This window comes from Chanodichthys erythropterus, chromosome 3 (genome assembly GCF_024489055.1).
Source record: "Chanodichthys erythropterus isolate Z2021 chromosome 3, ASM2448905v1, whole genome shotgun sequence".
Lineage (NCBI taxonomy): Eukaryota > Metazoa > Chordata > Actinopteri > Cypriniformes > Xenocyprididae > Chanodichthys > Chanodichthys erythropterus.
In genome coordinates, this window is record NC_090223.1 from 72,015,726 (window position 1) to 72,039,524 (window position 23,799).

At 35.2% G+C, this 23,799-nt stretch overlaps 1 protein-coding gene and 1 long non-coding RNA gene across 2 annotated transcripts in view; both read right to left on the reverse strand.

Annotated features, from left to right (window-relative positions):
- Positions 1-8,947: 8,947 nt before the first annotated feature.
- The window catches only part of LOC137006594 (zinc finger protein 271-like), a 185,028-nt gene continuing 170,176 nt past the window's right edge, over positions 8,948-23,799 (reverse strand). Inside the window, exon 5 of the mRNA XM_067367494.1 lies at positions 8,948-10,464. Within this exon, the coding sequence (XP_067223595.1) occupies positions 10,024-10,464 (441 nt within the window). The 3' untranslated portion in view covers positions 8,948-10,023. The remainder of the gene's footprint in view (positions 10,465-23,799) is intronic.
- On the reverse strand, positions 16,358-21,806 carry LOC137007776 (uncharacterized). Its single transcript, XR_010892659.1, has 4 exons — positions 21,717-21,806; positions 20,142-20,748; positions 19,858-19,993; positions 16,358-16,683 (listed from the first exon to the last, which is right to left on the reverse strand). It is a non-coding gene; the product is annotated as an uncharacterized lncRNA (long non-coding RNA).

A 23,799-nucleotide genomic window follows, 5' to 3' on the forward strand; every position in this document is an offset into this window, starting at 1 on the left:
TGATGTAACTGAACTAAATACTGTGTTTAGAACCATTATATATAATACAATAGTGGATTTAACATCAAAATTATGCATACATCAGATTGAAGTGTGATTCTCACAAAACTGTATTTTTCAGCTTTTATCAAGGTAAATTTATGTCTGCAAGAGGACACTTGCAGACTCCAAAAGGACACCAAATAACCAAATGCTATGAGTCCAAATAATTCATACATTTATATACACTAAAGCACCCCCACAAAAAAAAAAAAACACAGCAAAAAATGTTTGAGAATCCACAGTGTACAGTGTGGCAACACTAAAGAGATACTGTACACTGATACTGATACTGTTACGATACTAAACAGGACCACATGGAGAAGGCAAAAAACCCTAAACCAACCTTGACCTGCATATATACTGAAGTACACAGAAACATTTACAGGACAAATCCAAACATTATCCTGTATGTGAAAACAATGTGAATGTACTCAGGGGCGTAATTTGCGGGGGGGATGGGGGGAGGTAACCCCCCCAATATTCAAATCCATCAGTTACAACCAATAAACAACGTACTGAGAAGGAGGTATGAAAACATTGTAATAGCTAAGTAACACTCCAAATATATTTTATCCATCTTATCCATTGCAATTTAGCCATAACTATCAGTGTAACTGTAACCAGTACCAAAACAGCCGTCTGTTTTGTTACTTCATTTTTCAATAGTTATCAATGACAAAAGTATTCACATCGGTGTTTGTTTTGTTCCTTAATTAAATTGATTTTTGAACGAATTGGCTGAATGAACGATTTAAGTAGCTCACTCATTAAAATGTTGAATCGCTGCCACCTACTGGCGGTTTCAATATTTAACATAATTTCTTTCTTTTTAGAATCACTCCGTTATGTTAGAATTTGATGAATGGTTATAGATAAATTCCATAATGTTATGATAGATAGATAGATAGATAGATAGATAGATAGATAGATAGATAGATAGATAGATAGATAAAGAAGAAATAAATTATCCAACACTACACATAAAACAGATTTTTTTAATTAAAAAAAATAATAACAGGCAGCATACCAACGCTCAACCCCCCAATGTTGAAATCAAATCTACGCCCTTGAATGTACTGAAATGTCTCTGTGCAGAAATATAAAAATATGATCAGTGCGTCGAGAGAGAGAGAGAGAGCTCAAACATGATTTGTTTGAATACAACGGACTAAAATAATGGACAACATATCTTAATAGAACATGATCTTTACTTAAGGTCATTGCACACTGAGTCCGAAATTTGCATGCGAATCTTTCGCACGTTAAAAAATAAATTCACGTCATGTCAATCGCGTTTGCACACTGCCTCCGAAACTTTCGGATCAGGTTCGATTTTCTGCATTTTTCGCATCCGTGGCACGCATTTTAAGAGACGTTTTGACAATTCAGAGCCACCGTACGCAAACGTAAAAATCCAGAATGCCATTTGACAAGTTTATCCACGTCGTCTACAGCACAAAACAGCAGCACTGAATGACAAACAATGTGCGGAATACAGAGAGACAGAATATAAAGACAGATTGTGCCAGTAGTAAAGCATCAAACAGAGCCACTGACATCCTAAGGTAAACTTTGAAACGCTCGGATAATCCCGCAGCTCCTTGATGAGGTGAATTCTCCTTTCTCTCTATGCAATCTCAGGATTGAATGGACCCAATATTTCCTCTTTCTTTTTCTCTTTTTAAGAAGAAAGGAGACAACTAATCGTGCTCACTGCTGCTTGAAGAGTTCATTTTGTATTGTTTTGCGATTTTTTTCGCAACGCTTTCATTAATATGCATTGGACTCAGTGTGCAAGGTCTCTGTGTGTGACAAATTTTTAGGATTGCGAATACGAAAAAACGCATGCAAAAATTTCGGACTCAGTGTGCAAAGGCCTTAAATATTGCATCATTCTGACTCATACAGTGTAGTGTTGGCTATTGCTACAAATATACCCGTGCGACTGGTTTTGTGGTTTGGGGTCACATTTAATGGAAACACTGAATTTGAAAGTGATGTTGTCTTACGGGTGTGGAACGGCATGAGGGTAAGTAATAAATTACAGAATTTTGATTTTTGGGTGAACTAACCCTTTAATTACAAGTAACCAGCCCTAAATCAAACCCTAACCCTTGCTCTATAGTAAGTCCACTTGAATGAAACGACTGGGTGAATTCAGACAGTGAGTGCGTCTGAAGGAAGAGCTGCTGATTTCACAGTTTGTGCTGCTGTTTAATAATCATTTGATTCATTCAGCATCTGCAAACCTTAATTAAACCATTTCATGATCAATTAAACAGGAATTTATACCTGAATGATATTATGCTGGAATGAATGAATTCTGTAATATTATCTGTAAGATTATACTTCTGTATATTCTCTATTTCTGTAGAGCTGGACATATTAATGATGATCAAATGACAGAGTTCAGCTGTGAGAATAAAACCAACCTGTTTGTTCCACAGTATCTTCATGTTTGACACTGAATGTTTCTTCAATCTTTATTTCTTCAAACTCCTCTTTATTAAACTCAATCTTCATGTCTTCACTCTCATCTTTAATAAACTCAGTCTTCATGTCTTCAGTTTCCTCTTTAATAAACTCCATCTGTAAGAAGAGAATAATTAAACAGTTAAAAATCTTCAATGACCTGTTGGACAAAAAAAAAAAAAAAAAAAAACCACTCAAAACTAACGGTGCAATTTAATAAACATCATATTTCAGGCATTTATTATATACATTTGATATTTAAATAATTATAGATTATACTTAAATGATTACTCTTTGATGAAAACACGATTGTTAGTGTTTGTTGTTCTCGTTCATGTTCACTGTTTGAGCAGCACGAGTCGTGATTCACTGAATCATTTCTCAAAGTGTTTGATTCAATTGACTCGGAGTTGAAAAGTTCAGTTTCTCCATCATTACTCGCCAGAGACTGAACTCGTGTTCATGATAAACTGATTTATGAATTAAATGAGACGCAGGTTTACTGTTTATCAATGCAATCTTATGTTAGATAAAGAATCACAATGTTACATTAAATAGTAAAAAAAAAAAACTAATTTCACATCACTTGTAAAACTATTAAAAACTATTTAAACTGTTTCTGTCAATTAAAACAGTTTAAATTCTTTAAACAAACCTTTATTCAGCAGAATCACAGCAGATGCAGGGGTGCGGCGCAGTCTTATGACGTCATGTCGTCACTCCAAAATAAAAGTCATGCATTGTCTACAATGACAGAAGTGCACAGAAATCCAAATATTTTACCAGATAATTTTTTTAATAAATTAAAACAGTGACAAATATGGTACAAACAATGTTTAAAAATATTTGTGAAAAAACAGAAGGGGGATGTTTTGAAAAGTTTATTTTTTTATTATTTTGTTAAAAACTACAGTGGAGCTATATGCTATTTTTTTTGGCAGCTGTTACAGAAACATTTTTGCAAAAAATCTTCTGATTCAACCTTGAGATTTGAAGTATTAGATAGTTATTAATAGAATAACGAGACACAAACCTTTACATTCAATCGTGTTTGGTCCCATTTATTTATGATCACAGTGCACACATCCAAACTTTAAGTAAGTTTTTGTAGAAATACACATTTACCTCAGATTTCATTAGATAGAATATAAGCCGGGCCGTACGCAGGGTTTCATAATTACCCTGGTCAGAAAATGTTGGTCCCCTAGAAAATTTAGATTTCCCTGGTGTACATATGTGCATTTTTAAGACGTTTTAAGGCCAACAAACAGGATATCAAATAGCTTTAAAACCATGTCAATAAATACAGTGGTGTGAAAGTGATTTTTTATTTTTTTGCATGTTTGTCACACTTTATTGTTTCAGATCATCAAACAAATTTAAATATGAATCAAAGATAACACAAGAAAACACAACATGCAGTTTTTAAATGAAGGTTTTTATTATGAAGGGAAAATAAGATCCAAACCCACATGGCCCTGTGTGAAAAAGTGCTTGCCCCCCGCTGTTAAAACATAACTTAAGTATCTAAAGATTAACGGTATTCTGCTCTGTTGCTTAAATGAACAATGAAGAATGAGATTTATTTGCTCACCCTCATGATTTTGCCCACATGACTGACTTCTGCAGAAACACGAAATATGGAAATACATTGTGAATCACTCAAGTGTCAGCAAACAGTGCGTGTAATTCACTAATTATTAATTCTGTCAGTTTTGGTGACTAAGAACCGAGTCCAGGGAGTCTTACTGGGCATACTAAAAACTTCCAGGCCACTGTGGAAGTCAATAGCGCTCGAAAACTGGTTACAAACATTCTTCAAAATATCTTCTTTTGTCTTCAGCAAAGAAATGTTTACAGGTTTAGAATCGAGGGTGAGTAAATTTCATTTTTAGTTGAATTATCCCTTTAACTTAAAATAACTTTCACTGACATCTTTAAAAAAATAAATAAATAATAATTATAATAATAGAAGTAAGGACTAGTCCCATCTTAAGCTTAGCCCTGTCTGTGAAATCTTCCAAGTAATACCAAGGTATAAAACCAGCATCTTCCCTCTTCCTGTTGTTAGTTCTTTCGGCATCCCTCCTCCTCCTCCTTTTTGTACAGTTTTGCCTGTTATAGGGGGGGAAATCGGAGCTTGAGTATAATATCCATTCCGAGCCCCTCTATAGAAGACAGCGAGCCAAATCTGTTTACCGCTTACACTAAGATTATATGGGCATATGAACTCATGAATTAAATATTGTAGAAATGGGTTCCAGATGTTTGTAAATATGGACATAGTTTTCTTATTGGTGTATGTATATACAGGTTCTGGTCATATAATTAGAATATCATCAAAAAGTTCATTTATTTATTATAAATTATTTTTAAAAATGAAACTTTCATATATTCTAGATTCCCTACATGTAAAGTAAAACATTTCAAAAGTTTTTTTTTTTTTTTTTTTTTTTTTACATTTTGATGATTAGAGCATACAGCTCATGAAAGTCCAAAATCCACTATCTCAAAATATTAGAATATTTCCTAAGATCAATCAAAAAATTGATTTTCAAAACAGAAAAGTTCAAGTTCTTTAAAGTATGTTCATTTGTGCACTCAATACTTGGTCGGCAGCACATATTACAGCAAATGACTTGCTCCTAGCACAAATTACAGCATCAGTGAAGTGTGGCATGGAAGTGATCAGCCTGTGGCACTGCTGAGGCACTATTGAGCCTTCAGATCATCTGTATATTGTTGGATCGACTGTTTCTCATCTTTCTCTTGAAAATATCCCATAGATTCAGGGATCAGGCATGTTGGCTGGCCAATAAAGCACAGTAATATCATGGTCAGCAAACCACTTGGAAGTGGTTTTTGCACTGTGGGCAGGTGCTAAAGTCCTGCTGGAAAAAGAAATCAGCATCTCCATAAAGCTTGTCAGCAGATGAAAGCATAAAGTGCTCCAAAATCTCCTGGAAGATGGCTGCATTGACTTTGCACTTGATAAAACACAACGGACCAACACCAGCAGACGTCACGGCCCCCCAAATCATTACTTACTTCAGAAACGTCACACTTGACTTCAAGCAGCTTGGATTCTGTGCCTCTCCAGTCTTCCTTCAGACTCTGGGACCATGATTTCAACATGAAATGCAAAATTTACTTTTATCTGAAAAGAGGACTTTCGACCACTGTTCACTGTCCAGTTCTTTTTCTCCTTAGCCCAGGTAAGATGCTTCTGATGTTGTTTCTGTTTCAGAAGTGGCTTGGTAGTCCTTTTCCTGAAGATGTCTGAGTGTGGTGGCTCTTGATGCGCTGACTCCGGCTTCATTTGACTCATTGTGAAGCTCTCCCAAGTGTTTGAATCGGCTTTACTTGACAGTATTCTCAAGCTTGTGGTCATCCCTGTTGCTTGTGCACCTTTGCCTACCCAATTTCTTCCTTCCAGTCAATTTTGCATTTAATATGCTTTGATATTTCACTCTGTAAACAGCCACCCCATTCAGTAATGACCTTCTGTGTCTTACTCTCTTTGTGGAGGGTGTCAATGATTGTCTCCTGGACCATTGCCAAGTCAGCAGTCTTCCCCATTAGTGTGGTTTCAAAGAACAAGAGATACCCGGAATTTATACTTTAGGGATGGTCATTTAATGAAACTCAAATGAAAAATTCAAATAAAAAAAAAAAAATAATAATTTTTGAAATGTTTTATTTTACATGTAGGGAATCTAGAATATATGAAAGTTTCATTTTTAAAATAATTTACAATACAAAAATGAACTTTTTCACAATATTCTAATTATATGACCAGCACCTGTATATGACAATATTCAGTCATAGCGCTACCTGCTTGCAAAAGGAAATGGCATTTTTACATTTAATTCACTACCAGAAACACATTTCAATATGCCATGAAGTACCAAACATGCAAGACGCGTTAAATCACGCAGCACTTGGCTAAGTGGTAATGTATGCGATTAACGCCACAAAACAGGAAGTTGTTATAACTTAGGCATACAATGTCCGATCTGCTCCAAACTTAAGACATTTGATAATATTTCTGGCCTGAACACATCTATATCACAATATTCAGTTACGGTCAAAGCGCCACCTGTTGGCAGCAGGAAGTGTGCCACTTTGACATGACTTTGCTTTTATTCTCCTGTATTTACACACTTACATGCATGTCGCTCACTATTCACTCTTTTCCGAAGGCCAATGGGTGAGCCGGGGTACGAGGGCCCTTTCAGTGCTGCTTGCAGCTTTAATTAACATTACATTTGCGAGTATGAGTCTCGCTCGGCTTGTGAATTAGTATAACTTGAACACAGCCACTTAAAAACTGTTCATACGCTTCTATGGGTTTGATTTTGGTTGTCATTTGTTGTCCTCCATGGCCATATGGGAAAGTGAATATTTACAGTTACATTTACACCCTACCAACACAGAAATGTATCGACTTCTGTCAGGTTGTTGAACATTTATTTATTCTGACATTTTCTATAATATGATTGCTGAAGCAGCAGCATGTGACACTGTTCTCATGGTAATCAGATCAACATTGTAAACCGAATTCTAAAAAAATGATGTGAAAACACCTGTAGTGATCACGTGTAGCGATCAGTTATTAAACAATTTATGGGTGAAATATGAATATAATAATTCATAAATCTTTATGAATAATTATTATGAACATACCGACGCAAGGGGGAATTAAACATATATGGTGAATTAATTACAACGAATTATAATCAATCACATATATGATTAGTTCTGGTTTAATAATTATGTAAAGAAACTATCCGTTTGTCCAGCAAACCAGTAAGTTTTCCACAGACTATTATAACAGAAGTTATCCTCTGGCCACGAGGATAAATTCCTATGATAGCATCAAACATAGAGTGATTGTATTAGAATCGAAACGTTAAAGTGACCTGGTTTTTGTTGAATGAGCAAGAGAACAATCGAGTATGAATAATGTATTTAATATATGAAAACTACCGAGGTTATACATCTAAATATATACAGAAGATATACACACACACACACACACACATATATATATATATATATATATATATACACAAGAGTGAAAATGAAAAAAAGACAGGAAAAGAAAGATGATCAAAGAATGGTAAATTACAACAGTTAAACCTTTTGAAAGCCAGCACAGAAATCAGTTTAAACTAATTTCAAAGAAATCATAATACTTGCATATTGGTTCAAGTCAGTGTGCAGTAGAGTTTTAGTGCGCTTGGCTTGGTTGGTCCTTTCCGAGAGGGTTTCTCCGGCGAGGTTTTCAAACGAGGTTTAAAGAGTAACTTAACCGAAAAGATAGAGAGTCCAAAGAAGTGGTGTTCCCGAAAGAGGAGCACGATGGAGGCGCGTGGTCACCGGAGACGTCCGGGAGAGACGTGCACGAGGTGCTCGAGAGACAATCGGGAGAAACTGTGCGTCTTTGCTTTTATGGAAAAACGAAACTAACCCACTTCCCGAGTTGGGTGGCCAATAGATGCAATGCCATCTTTGGCGGGCAAGGATTCCTTTGTCTCTTGCGAACTCATTTGCATAATTTACGAGGTTGGATCAGTTTTCATTTTTCTTCAAAGTACTATTAAAAATTAGGGTTGTTCCGATTCCGATACTAGTATCGGAAATACCACCGATACCACCAAAAATTCTGGCATTGGTATCGGCGAGTAATTAAACTCACGTACCAATCCGATACAATTTTCTTAAACAATACCTAGTTGTGCCCGCTATCTTTGCTTAACGCAGCAAAAATCAGAAATCAATTCTTCTTCGCGGCCCAGAATGCAAACACAGGAAATTGTGCTGTGTTGCCACAAGCAACCACTGTTTAGAGCAGCGGAGAAATGAAAACACGCTAGCAGTATGTCCGCTGTTTGGCATTATTTCAGACCAGTAAAACGGCAACATGTCTCATATGCAATGCTGCAATTTCGAGGGGTGGCACAAATATTGGCAACTTTAACACAAATAACTTACTAAAGCATTTAAAGAGACGCGTCACCTTGCGCAACACAATGGTTACAGAAAGGCTGGGACGGAGAAGGATGAGGCGTGCCAGCTTCATTCAAACAAAGAGAAAAGTTTTCAAGAGACAAATAAAGATAACCGACAAAATTGTCGGGTTTATTGTTCTGGATGACCAGCCGCTGTCAGTCGTTGAAAACATGGAATTTTTAATTAACAAAATTGTTTCTGGACTTTAAGTTTTAAATAGATTATTTTCTTATATAATTATATTCCTATTTGTTGCACTGTTTTTATACAGTTATATTGTAGAACTAAAATACCCTTTTCAGTTTACAGTGTTAGATTTGTGGCTGCATTTGAAGTTCTTTTTCACTTAAAATAAATAATATAACTATCAAATGTATGTCAGATAATAAAAATACTCTAGTTCACTGTATTTGTTCTTGTTTTATTAAGGGATAAGTCTGAAGCACACCATAAATAATTCTTTCAATTTATACAGGGCTAGTAGTATATACAGCTGTTTATACAGAATACATACCCAGGTATCGAATCAGTACTCGGTATCGGCCGATACCCTGAGCTCAGGTATCGGAATCGGTATCGGGAATGGAAAAGGGGTATCGGAACATCTCTATTAAAAATAGAGCAATGCATTCTACAGGGATGTGAGATACATTATGGAATAAGAGAGATAAAGAGCTTTAAAAAGAATCTAAATTCATCACATCAGAACAGCCTATAGAAGAAGTTATAGTTTACAGGCAAATTCCATCAATAAACTAACACACCTACAATTATTTACCATAAACACTGGGAAACATACATGCACGTGTATATAAGATGGGTACTTTTGGCACAGTCATATTTTGAGAATAACTGTACATACCATCTCTAGGCATGTTTGTGTGTGTCTGTGTGTGTTTGTCTATGTGTGTGTTGGTGTGTGATCTGGTACTGAGTCTCTGGGCCCACAACAGGGGGTTGGTCCTTTGAAGTCCCAAGAGCTGGCAGTATAGCCGCCTGGTCAGCTTCGGCCAGGTGGTAAAGTTGTCAAATGGGCTTGTCTTTTGCAGACCGGCCGGAACCGAGGGGAGATTTTACCACACAGTCCAGCCTGCTAAAAGAGTTCTGAACAATCCAAAGTTTATTGACTACGAACGGATCCATCCAGATGCTACACACCAAATTATCATTCAATGGGATAAATATCTTCTTTTCACTGCAAACGATACCATGAAGAATGTTAACATTTAACAAAGTTAAAAACAAAGTAAGCAGGTTCCATATTCATTTCAATACCAGCAGACACAAAACGCTATAAAAAGTGACAACTTTTAAAGTAAAAAAAAAAATACAAGTTATGCAAATGATAAAAGCTCATTCTGGTTTCTTGGTTTGATAGATTTGATCAACAGTAAACAATGCAAAAAAATAGGAATTTTGAGTTTGTGATAGTAGCGCAAGCTTTGTGAACTGTTGTGTCAACCTCGATTTATTGCAATATTGAGCTGTTCAATTTTATTTTGATATTACAAAATAATGAATCAAAGTTACAGGCTTTTCTCCAGTGTGAGTTGACATGTGGACTTTAAGGTTTCCTTTTTGACTGAAACTCTGTCCACATTGTTGGCAGGTGTAAGGCTTTTCTCCAGTGTGAATTCTCATGTGTCTTTCAAGGCTTCCTTTGTCACTGAAACTCTTTCCACACTGTTGGCAGGTGAATGGGCTCTTTCCAGTGTGAGTTATCATGTGTTGCCTGAGGCTATGCTCCCGTTTGAAGTCATTCCCGCACAGAGTGCAGGTGTGAGGCTTTTCTCTAGTGTGACTCATCATGTGGACTTTAAGGTTTCCTTTTCTTCTGAAACTCTGTCCACACTGTTGGCAGGTGAAAGGTTTCTCTCCAGTGTGAATGCTCATGTGGTCTATAAGGTGTTTTTTATGTTTGAAACTCTTTCCACACTGTTGGCAAGTGAAACAACTTTTAGTTCCTGTCTTTTGAGCTCCTTTTTGTAAGGAAAACTCTGTTGATTTTTCTTCACTCATTAAATTATAATGTTCTTTCTCTTCTTCCCTTTCATTAAGTTCATGACTCGCCTCTCTCAGTGCCATCAGGTCTAGGACAAAAATAGACAAAACAAAAAACAATTCAGACATTTAAAGCATCAAAATGAACAACATGTATGATCTATACCCTATCCAATCCTATGGATCAGGGATGGGCAGCTTTGGTACTAGAGGGCCACTGTTTTGCAGACTTAAGTTTCATCCCTAATCAAATACACCTGCCTGTAATTTTCAAGCATTCCTGAAGACTTAAGGCTGATTTATATTTTTGCGTTGTGTGTACCCCGTAGGTACGCCTATCTATTCTAAGGTATTGTTTAGTGTAAAACATGCTGAACTCATGCTGAAGATTGGCAAACAGGCTATCCATTAATTAAAGGATTAACTACTTCCCCACAAAAGCTGTTTAATCAGCATAGTGAAGCCTCTCATCCATTCGAAAAACAGCCTCTGGTTTCATTCTCTGTGTACCGTTAGCATAGCATTAGTCGTTACGCTTTTTTGGCTAAAAGTTGCAGGCTTGCCTTCCAGTGGCTTTGGATCTACATTTCCTGCAGAGTTCAGCTCCAACCCTGATCAAACACACCTGAAGCAGTGAACTAAGATCTTCAGGGGCAGGTGTGTTCGATCAGTGTTGGATCTGAACTCTGCATGTATGTAGATCTCCAGGAACAGGATTGGACATTCCTGCTCTAGGTTACTGATTCTCTGATCTGAGACTGATGGATATTTCAAATAAATCTACAAAGTGTCCCGTTGAGGTACTCCAGGGCTACGCTCAAGTTCAGATTTTTATGCCCTTGCCTTGCTAACTTCCCTCCATCTTAAGGACTCAGAAGTACATCATTGTTTACTCTGAACTAACAGAATCTGTCTAGCTACTTTAATCCTTGTGCGGTCTTCATTTGGGAAGTACACCCAGGGTCTTCGGGGTCTCCACAGACCCCAGGCAACAAAATGTAATTTTGTAACATAATTTTTTTGTTTGTTTGTTTAAAAAAAAAAAAAACAAATGTAATTTTACTCCATTTTTTTTTTTTTTTTTAATTCAACATAAATCTTTTTTTGAGTAGGTTTTTATACAAAATAAATAAATGTAAAAGATATGATAAATCCTTTATAAAACTGCACAAATATGAAGTCAAAACATTAATAAACAGAGTAAAATTTGTTTTTTAAAAAACAATTATTTTGTTACAAAATTAGATATTATTCAATTTTTTTTTTTTTTATTTGTAGATCTAGAAAGAGTTAACCACTGTACAAATTTTCATGTCATTTGAACAAAAACTAAAAAGACCCTATAAGGGTTAAATGTAACTCTCTAAGCTTTTGATTGGTCTGAAATCCTATTCAAAAATTGTATTTCTGGAAGTCTGTTTCAGTCCGAGCGCTCTGATCAGATTTAGCGTGGTTTGTTTGACTTGCTCACGCCTCGTCAAACATAAACGTCAGACATTGTTATAGGAAACATGTTTAAAGTCACTGCAGAAACAAGGTTGTGTTGTTGCTGAACAAGGAGAAAACAGAGACATATTTTGAAACCAGCGGAGATGATAGCACAGAATAAAGCTAGAACAAAAAATTATATATGATTCCACCAAATTAGCTTTTTTTTGTAACATGGCAAAGCTCTTAACATCAATCAATCAAGTATTATTTAATTAATAATAGAACTTTATCAACAAGAATTAAAACTTGGTAACCATGAATGCATATTTGTCATTTTAACTAAGCAGGACTGGTGGTGGTGCTTAAGATATTGTTTGTCAATCAGTGTTTGTTAAAAAAAAAATATCGATAATGGTAATTATTATTACAAGAAGATTAAACTACTACTTCCGCTTTTCCAGTCCTTAGTATGAGCAAAGAATATACTCTTTGGTATGAGGAAACGCAGCTGTTTATCATATTCGATACATTTGAGAGTGTTGAAAATGATGTTATAACGTTACTCTGAGCGTTCGCTCGGCGGCTGCTGTGAGACACTGTTACACACTGCAGTAAGATAGATCGATTTTACAATATCAGATTAAATGCTGGATGGCTTGTGTTGATAAATGACATGCAATTATTTTTAAAACGTATTGTATGATGGAGAAAAAAAATAAAGCTGCATCTGATTATGCTATGTTAGCTACTTCACAAAATAGTGTTTTTCTCTGAGGCATGGTGAAGCATGGTACTCGCAAAAAAATTAGATTAAACAATAAGACGAGTTAACTATATAACGATAACTTTCTGCCTATGAAAAAAAAAGTTGTACCCTTAAAACATGTGATTTATTAAAGCGTCTTTGGTGTTTCCATGGTTTCTACAAAATAAAATTGGTAACCGAGGGTAACGCGGGTATGATGCCATTGACAGGCGACTCCTCACACGTCCCGGAGCCTTGGTTAAAATTGCAATTTACTCACGATTTACAAATTGTTGTAAACATTTGGGATATTGTAAGTACTCAAGTGAACAAAATACATAACACTGGCCTAGTGGTTTTTGGATATTTTACTGCAAAAATATTACCTATTGTACCTTTAGCCCTTCACAGATTCGACATTCGACATGTGACCATAAATGTCAGAGTAGCCTATTTTAGAGTTGTTTCTGCTTTTAAGAAAATTCAAGTGATCGCGCAGGCGCCTCGCGTACACACAACATATATCAGTTTTAGCCACTTGACATTGCAGCCTGTTAATTGTAAAAATAACATACATTCAACCAAATATGTAAAAAGTTATAGTAGTATGTGTACAATAAGTGTTTAAATAATATAGTTTAGCCTCCAAATCGTGAATATGGAAACATTTGGATTTATGACAGATTATAGGTTATAACGCCAGTTTCTGTTTCAGTTTAGCTTTAAATGAATTAGATTTAGCTCAACGTTTATATATTTTTTTTTATAATTAAAATAGTAGGTTACAGTATAGGTGCCCCCAAATACACAAATATACCCGTGCGACTTAAGAGTGGTTTTGTGGTCCGGGATCAGATTTAATGGAAACACTGTATTTTAAAGTGATGTAGTTACACATTATTACATTTACTCACTATAGTAATGAGTTAATAAAGCTTAATTACAAGTAACTAAACCCTAACTCTAGCTCTATAGTAAGTCCACTTGAAGGAGTGAATGAACTGACTGAATGAATTAAGACACTTTTCTTCAAGATTATACTTCTGTATATTCTCTATTTCTGTAGAGCTGGACATTTTAATAATGATCAAATGACTGAGTTCAGCTTTGAGAATAAAACCAACCTGTTTGTTCCTCAGTTTCTTCATGTTTCACTCTGAATGTTTCTTCAATCTTCAGGTCTTCAGTCTCATCTTTAATAAACACCATCTTTATATCTTCACTCTCTTCCTCTTTAATGAATGCCATCTTCATGTCTTCAGTCTCCTCTTTAATAAACACCATCTTTATATCTTCAGTCTCCTCTTTAATAAACTCCATCTTTAAGAAGAGAATAATTAACAGAGTTAATGGTCTAATGACCCTGTTAGACAAAACAAATCTCTAAAAACTAACGCTGCAAATGAATAAACTTAATATTAAGGCATTTATGACTGATGAAAACATGTTTAGTTTGTTAGTGCTTGTTGTTCTCGTTCTTGTTCACTGTTTGAGCGCGAGTCGTGATTCACTGAATCATTTCTCAAAGTATTTGATTCAATTGAAAAGTTCAGTTTCTCCATCATGACTCTCCAGAGACTGAACTCGTGTTCATGATAAACTTATTTATGATAAATAGAGAGAGAAATGTGACGCAGGTTTACTGTTTCTCATCAGTGGATATGAGATTTACTCACACAAATATCCTTCATTACAGTTAGATAAAGAATCACAAGGTTTCATTAAATAGTACATAAACTCTCATTTCACATCGCTTGTTTAAAACAAAACACACAACTATAAATCATTGAACTGTTTCTATCGATTTAAACAGATTAAATTCTTAAAACAAACCTTTCTTCAGCAGAATCACAGCAGATGCAGGAGCGCAGCGCAGTCTTATGACGTCATGTCGTCACTCCAAAATAAAAGTCCTGTTCAGACGCTGCATTGTCTATTGAAAGACGTTTTTTCTTGTCATTATTTTGCAATACGCTGTATTTTTTTATGTCATCACATTGAAGCGCCGCTGCTGAAAAGCAGTAGTAGCCTACTTGAAACACTGCTAACATTTATATTTTATTCTCTGATAATTTTGGGGTGGCAGACGGGGTGGCAGCTTTTTCTTAGGGTGGCAGTTGCCACCCCGTGCCACCCCGGTAGATCCGCCCCTGCCGGAGCCAACCAGTATGGGCTGATCTTGCTTCAGATTTTGTGACGTTGCTCCAACTTTGCTTTTCAAACCGGAAGACAGAAATCGCTCTGAAAAATGCAAAAACTTTTAAATAAAATTAATGAGTAGTGTTTTCAATGATGTGCAGCCTATACAGCTCAAAAAATGTGTTCTGGGGTTTCATGAACCCTTTAACTACTTAGTATTTTATTTTAAAAGATACTACATCTGTTTTATTCAAGGGATCAGGCGTTTCCATCATGCAAAGACCGATGTGACACTCGTTAGTCAGGTGAGTCAGAGTCATTTTATATCTGTGGTAAGTTGGATAATTATGGTAAGGGTGGGGTTCCTTTCCGAAGCTGATTTCTTATAGAACATGCGCACAAAAGTAGTTAATCACCATACAGACAAAACAATTTCTAGTAATGAGTCTTTTTGGGAGTGCAGTATATAAATGCATATTTAATTTCCATAATAATAATAAATAGTGGACTGTGACAAAGTAGTACAAACCCAGCAAACATAATAACGTTGTAAAAACGTTTTTTTCACGTCGTGAAAAGGTTGTGATAACGTTTTTATCCGACGTATTTAATACGACAGATGTCGGGGGTTTTTTACGTTATAAATACCGTATTTTCAAAACGTTGCAGGAAGGGTTTTTTTTCGTTGTTTTTACGTTAAAAGTCACCATGCGACGTTCTGAAAACGTAGATATCACGTCCCAGCAAACACGATAACGTTGTAAAAACGTTTTTTTCACGTCGTGAAAAGGTTGTGATAACGTTTTTATCCGACGTATTTAATACGAAAGATGTCGTATTAATGACGTTGCAGAAACGTTTTTTTAACGTTGTTCTTACATTAAAAGTCACCATGCGACGTTCTGAAAACGTAGATATCACGTCTTACCTGGTACTCTCTGGAGGTCTTCCCCAGTAAACACAGAACGTTCCCCTAACGTTCCCATATGGTTCCCGTTTGGTTATTTTTTTGGGGAACCAAATAAGAACGTTCTGAGAACGTTCTCTATTGGTTCCCTTTTTTTTTTAACCTAAACAGAACGTTCCCAGAACGTTCCCTGCAGGTTCTTTTTTTGGGATCATTTTACAACCTAAGGAGAACGTTCCCAGAACGTTCCCTGTAGGTTATTTTTTGGGTTAATTTTATAACCTAAAGAGAACGTTCCCAGAACGAAGAGTGTAAAGAATGGTTTCAGCTTCATGTACACAACAGTAAGCAACAAAATAATCAACATCACTCAAAATCAACATAAAGAACATCCCCATACACAATAAAACAGTGATAGGCAGCGATGTCAGGGATAGTGTGTCAATTTTAAATTGAGAGAGCCTTGGTGAGCAGCTGCAGCTGCAGCACTATTAAAGGGAGATAATAAATTAGAAGCATATTGGAAACATTGTAATGCTGATTTCACTTGGCTATTATTTAGATATTAAAAGATGGGGGGGGGGGGGGGGGGGGGGGGGGGGGTTGTTCCATGAAACAAGAGAGTTTTGCAGAGAGTTTCGCCAAGAATTTTTGTAGCACATGTCCATGAGCCTGCAACGCTGGAGACTGACACTTTGAGGGCTCTGGAAGCTTTATGTTAAAATGACACTACACAGTCAGGCAGGATTAACTAGAAGCCAGTCAGATTGGTTTTGCACATTTCCATGGACACTACAAAAAGTTCATGTTTAACTTAACCCTTGTACTTGTGTTGTATTTCTTCTGCCTGTTTTGTGTCATTGACCATTCAACCATCTGTGTCTTTTCTGTAATCCTTCCAAACCAGCCAAATAAGGAAACAGATGAACACCTGTAAAATAATGATCGGAGATTAAATTAATAATGATAATCATCATCGACAGGTAAACAACAGGGGTTTGTTTTTCGTATGTGGATTAATCATCAGTATTTACAGTTGATGATTAGAGATGATCCAGGATTGTTAGATTCTTTGAAGTCATTAAGCTCAAACTTGCTCAGGAGCAGGCATATTTGACAGAAACATCTTTATAAGGTGAAAGTTTATCACAGCCACTGTTACTTTCTGAACCAGGGAAATAATTAAAAATATAAACTTACTTGTCATTACATACAGTTGTGCTCAGAATTATTCATACCCTTGGTAAATATTACCAAAGAAGGCTGTGAAAATAAATCTGCAACCGTTTATTGGAGAATAAGAATTTTAAATGGTTAATAATACTAATAATACTAATAATAATCTCATTATGAAATAAATGTTTTTTTTCTCTAATACACACTGCTCACAATTAATCATACCCTTTTAATCTGTTTGTAACCTCTTTTTTTGTCAAGATAAGAGCTATGAAATGTACTGCTGGAATATTGTGGGCCTATTTTTCCGCCGGAGATCCTGGACATCTTGTTCAGATACATGGCATCATTGATTCTATCAAACAGCAAAAGATTAAAAAAAAAAAAAATCAACCTGACTGTCCCTGTTAGAAGTCATATAATGGCTATCTTGGCAAAAGGAGGTTAAAAAAGTTTTGAATAAAAGGGTATGATTAATTGTGAGCAATGTGTATTATAGAAAATCATTTATTTCACAATGAGATTATTATTAGTATTATTAACCATTTAAAATTCGTATTCTCCAATGAACGGTTGGATTTTTATAAAGTTTTAAAATAAAAGATCAAAAGGATGAACAATGCAGATTTATTTTCACAGCCTTCTTTGATTATATTTACAAAGGGTATGAATAATTTTGAGCACAACTGTACATAATGTGTAGTCAATAGAGACAATTTTACTCATTGAGAGATTTATTTGTGAGTGAATAATTATCTTAATTTAATTGGAGCTTTACATTAAACACAGTTTGGATGAACCTTGCATTAACAATCTGAACGATGACAGCTATTATACTTTATGCAAAATGTAAACAATTAGGATAGTGGTTCCCAACCACATTCCTGGAGGCCCACCAGCACTGCACGTTGTCCCCTCAATCAAACACACCTGATTAAGGTTATCAGCTCATTAGTAGTGACTCCAAGATCTAAAATGGGTGTGTCAAAACAATCATTTACAAATTTTATTTATCTATTAAACATTTTATATTATTTTGCCAGCTTGGCTGTTTCCTATTTTAAATATATGATTTATTTATTTATTTTATTTTTTATTTGAATTAGGACAGTGCACATTGATCAACAAATCAGCAATGAGCATCAGTGTAAATATGCTGGAATTAGCACAATTTCATACGTTGTCCTAAGGCAGGTATGATAAAACACAAAATACAGATTATTTACAAACATAACAACATACATGTAGACATATTACACAGAACAACAAAGACTAAGTACTGTAAACAGCAGTCACATAGAAGTTAAAAGGCCACTATGAACAGACATCCAATAAGAAAATTATTTACATATGGGTACATCGCCAGTTTTATTTCAGCCATTGTTTAAGTTATTTTTTTAAAGGTTAAGTAATTGTCACAATTCCTAACTTGAGCTGGTAATGTATTCCATGACTGTGTGCCTCTGATAGACACCACCATTTGGCTAAATTTAGTTCTGCGCCATTGTACATTAAGTAAGTCGCCAAAAACCCTTGAGGGGTTTTAAGATGCTCTCAGTTGTATGAGTCCAGATTGTATAACATTAAGTCATGCATATAAGCCTTTGCTGACTCAACAGTAAGAAAAGGCCTTATACGTTGGAAATTTGACAAGTTAAATTTTATAATATTTGAGATTTTTTTTACATGTTGCTTAAATGTCAGATGTGAATCAAAGACCACACCAAGATACTTAAATTGTTCTACCACATCTAGTCTCTCTCCACTGACTAAGACAGATGGCTCTGGCCCCTCTGCTGGCTGCCGTGAGAATACAATACTGTATCATCAGCGTATAATTGCATTTTTATATTTGAACAGACATTTGGTAAGTTATTAACATAGAGACTGAATAAAATCGGTCCCAGTATTGAGCCTTGTGGGACTCCAGCAGAACAAGTAAGATAAGATGACTGTGAATTTCCTATTTGTACAGCTTGTTTTCAGTCTGACAAATATGATTGCATCCAACAATGTGCTCTTTCAGAGAAATTAAAATAAGTAAATTTAGCAAGAAACACATTATGATTAATGGTATCAAAGGCTCGCTTCAAGTTCAGAAAAACAGCCCCTACAAAGCCGCCCTGGTCTAACAGGCTTTCTTAAATTCTCAAGAAAATAACAAGTGGCTGTTTCTGTAGAGTGATGTTTGCGAAATCCAAACTGAATTGGATGGAAAGGGGTATCACTACTGTTTAGGTGTTCAATTAACTGTGAGGCAACCCATTTTTCAGCTATTTTGAAATTATTGTTAGAACACTTATTGGGCGAAAATTCTCTGGTTTTGACTTACCACCAGCCTTAAAGACTGGGATAACCCTAGCAGTCTTCCATGTTTAGGGCACTATTCCCTGTTTTATAGATAGATTTATCAGGTGTGCAATTGGGCTTGCAAGAGCCTCTTTATGGAGTTTTAAAAGATCATTAGTGAAACCAAAAGTATCTCTGGCTTTTGAACTTTTTAGAGATGAAATTATTTTTATAACGTCAGGAACAGATATATCCTGTATACTAAATATTAGTTTATTAGCATCTAGAGGCTTGTATGGGATGTTTGGGCATTTAAAATGCATTGTCAAATCCTCAACTGAGCTAATAAAGTATCTGTTAAAGCTATTGACGATAATGTCTAAATTATCAGTTAGCATACCTTTAACTTGAAGTTGCAGATCTTTGAAATTTATATCTTTATTTCGTCCTAACAGATCATTTAAATTTTCCTATATTAATTTTCCATTTCCATTTGTCCCTTTAATTATCTCAATAAAGAAATTTGCTTTAGCTTTACGGATCTGATTTACATTTTTAAAGTGATGTAAAAATCTGATGGTCACTTGTAATAAATTATATGATGCTGTTATGGTGCTTCCTTTCTTGGCATGTGACTTACCCAGAGGTGAACAACCTCATTCTATGCACCAGTGACACATGATAAGACGTCAGGGCCCATCCTCTGTGCCATTCACCTGTCACCCATCAATGTCTTCCCTGTAACACTGCCAATTGGTCCCACCAAACCAGCAAACCTGGATTTTACAGAAGAAGCCATAAAAGACATTCAGGAACTTCTTGAAAATGGTTTGGATGGAAAAGACATAAAAAAACAGATGTGTTGTGTGTGACGCACCCGCAAGAGCCATGGTAAAAAAAAGTCTACGGACCAATGCCACATACCGTGCTGAAATGACAAGACGTCAGGAGAATGAAAACATTCCAATGTCTCCATTTTTGAACCTCCCACTGGACATGGTAGAGCAATTTCCAATCGACTACATGCACCAAGCCTGCCTGGGTGTAATGAAAAAGCTCATCACAGAGTGGGTTAGAGGAGACAGAAAGGTGAGAATGTCTGCTGGTCAAATAAATGAAGTGACCCAATGGCTGCTGTCACTCCAAGGGAAGGAGGTCATTCCAAGCTGTTTTGCCCAAAAACCAAGGAACCTGTATACAGTGGTGCTGAAGGGAATTCTGGCGGACCAGTTGTACGAACATTTCATGGCGTTCAGTGTTGCCTTGGGTCTTCTGCTCTGCCCTACTCTGGCAGTGGACCACAACAGCTGCTGTAAAGAGCTGATGACATACTTTGTTGGAGAAACAAAATAAATCACTTCATGGTGTACAATATACATTCAATGGTGCATCTACCGGAACCGATTTTGGGAAACTGAAACGTCTCGTAAGGTCAGGAAAGCAGCCACTTACTCAAGTGGTCAAACGGCTGGGGGAAATGTCAAATTCCCCACTGTCTGTGGAGGCTTCCAAGTCCAAAATCAAAAGAACTCTATGGAGAAAAACAAAGTCATAATTTAGCATATGATATGCATTTTTCAGACCACTGAAAAGGTGTCAATTTAACAATTTATTCATGAAATTATACTGAGATCCCAATATCTCTAGAATTAAACAGTATAGGGCCTTCAAAATGACAATAACAAAAGAAAGTTTAAGAACCAGAATCTAAAAGGATATTAAGATATATTAAATATTTCTTTAGTTACAGGTATGGGGTATTAAAATAGCAACAAATATTGCTAAAAACAACAGATTTTCCAAATAGACCTACCAAGCCTAATGGTTAGGGAGTCAAACTTGTAACCTGAAGGTCACAGGTTCGAGTCTCAATACAGGCAGGAAATTACTGAGGTGCCCTTGAGCAAGGCACCTAAACCCCAATTGCACCAGGCACCAAAAGTGAATGGTTGCCCACTGCTCTGTGTGTGTGTGTGTGTCTTCACTACTCACTACACCTAATGTGTGTGCACTAACTTCAATGGGTTAATAGCAGAGGACAAATTCTGGGTTACCATACTTGGCCTTCACATGGCACTTTCACCTTTTTTTCAATAAACAAAATTAATAAAATGATATAAAATCAATACTTGGTCTTCACTTTCACTAATGTCATTTTTACCCCCTGTAATTTGGGTTAATTTCAGGTGACATATTAATTTTCACCCCCTCTACAAAATATGTGATTAACGTTACTCAATAGCCATTATTTGTCATGGTATTCTTTGTAATAAACACCTAATAACATATAACTTCTCTGACACATTTGATTAAGTTTCAATAGTAAAGATAGATTTTAACAGTGATCCATTTTCAAAGTAATTTTATTTAGCGCGTGCATACCATAGACTGCATACACTGTGGTGCACGTCGGGGGGAAAACACACATATATCCCACAAATGACTACTACGATAAAATACAATACAATTTCAACATAACACATATCATACTATACTTACCTCCAACCACTTGCACGTCAAAAACATCAAATGGTCCCACGCAACGTAGTTCTCTCGTGCATACATGCTTCTTCTCTTCCAGCATCTTTGGCGACTCACTAGCGATATCGCCACCTATGGGTTGTTTAATATTATATACATTATATACTATATTATACATATTTCCACATCCAGGTATCACCAAAACAATTGTTAATTAATTCATTAATAATATAATATAATATAATACAATAAATCTAAGTTTATATATAATATACAAGGAATCAAAATTTACATTATATATATATATATATATATATATATATATATATATATATATATATATATATATATATAGCCTATAGACTTCTGTCTTCATTTAAATTCTTACTCGCGTGCCAAGCCCGCGAAACCTGCCGGCGGGCATATATAAGCTGGGGTCTTGTGTCCACCGCGCGCAGAGCACGGTACCTTGTGAGAGGAAATCCCATCCTACGAGTTTTTCTCAGGTAAAGTACTTTTTTATTTAACCGATTTAGGTAAATTACTTTGTAATGTATAAATGACTTTAATGTAAATGTATGAACCCACTATAAATGTAAATAACATTTAAAACTTGAAGAAAGAAAGCAAATAATAAAATCTAATTATAGCCTATACTCAGGGTATACCACTAAATAACGGCCACTTTTACATAACGAACCTTTTAAATTGTCATAAAACTGATTAACTGTCATTTCCAGTAAATGTACATATATTGTTCACATAAACAATGGATTTCTGTCTTTTTATCCATTTATCAGCACCGTCAAATACCTGGTATAGCGTTAAATACCGTTAAATGCCGTTAGTCTGTGTGACGTCACTTGGGATAATAGAGCATATCCGCTCGGATTGAGAGAAGCTCTTTCATTTCAGAGTTATGTCTTTCCTGTTAACCTTGCGTAAAAAGAAATAAATTCTACAATTATAATATGTTCACTTTGTAATTATAATATAGGCCTATTCACTTTGTATGGAAAGTAGCGCCTTCAGGGCTGCGAGCGCGCACACGCGTCACTTCTAGAGCGAGACAAAAGCCGCTGTAAGATGAAAACTGTATAATGAAATTAAATATTGAAATTTTTTAATTTAATTAAAAAAAATATTATTATTGTTATTATTATTATTATTATTGATACTACTACTATTAATATTTCATATTTAAATATATTTAATTAATTAATGTTTAAAATTATTATATTTTAAATGATTATATTATACAATTATTATATTTTATTTGAATTATTATTGTTAACAGTATTAATAATAATAATTATTATTATTAGTAGTAGTAGTATAAACAATAATACTATTATTGTATTAATAAATTATTTAATGTTATTATTTTTATAATTCTTCCTATTAATAGGCCTATTATTACCACTATTATTGATATTATTTAATATTTAAATATTTAATCATTAATTCACTTTTGTAATTTATACTAATAATTATTCTCTTCTCTCTTTTTCAGTGTCAATTGTCGTCTGATTATTGTAAGTTATAATTCTACACATCCTGATAAGTCAGAAATCGCTGATGCAACTGAAAGCATTTTAATTTGTATACTCATGTTCTCGCCTCTTTCATTGTGTGTTAACAGCAGTTAAATACACCCAAAGGCTCTTTTAAGAGCCCAGCACAGAACGTTTTTGGCTTTGTAAGTATGTTTGATTTTTTTTTTTTAAGACGCATCCTGCATCTCTGATTTGTCATGCTCCTCATAACCTTAGTCATAAAACACTGATGAAACTGAATGCATTTTAATTTATATCATATTCAGACATGTTTCTATCCCCTTGTGTTTCTTACTTGTTATTTGGTTACTAGTATTAGTAATACCAATAATAATAATAACAGTTATTATGTTTTGTTATTATTTTAGTTTTAATAGTAATAATACAAATAATAATTAGCATATTACTATTGTTATTGTTATTATTATGATTATATTCAAGAATGACCATGTATTTTACTGACTTTATATGGTTTCTTACTTGTTATTGTAAAGTTTTATCAGATGCACTGCTGCCTGCAGTCTTCTCATCTTCATGCACTTTCA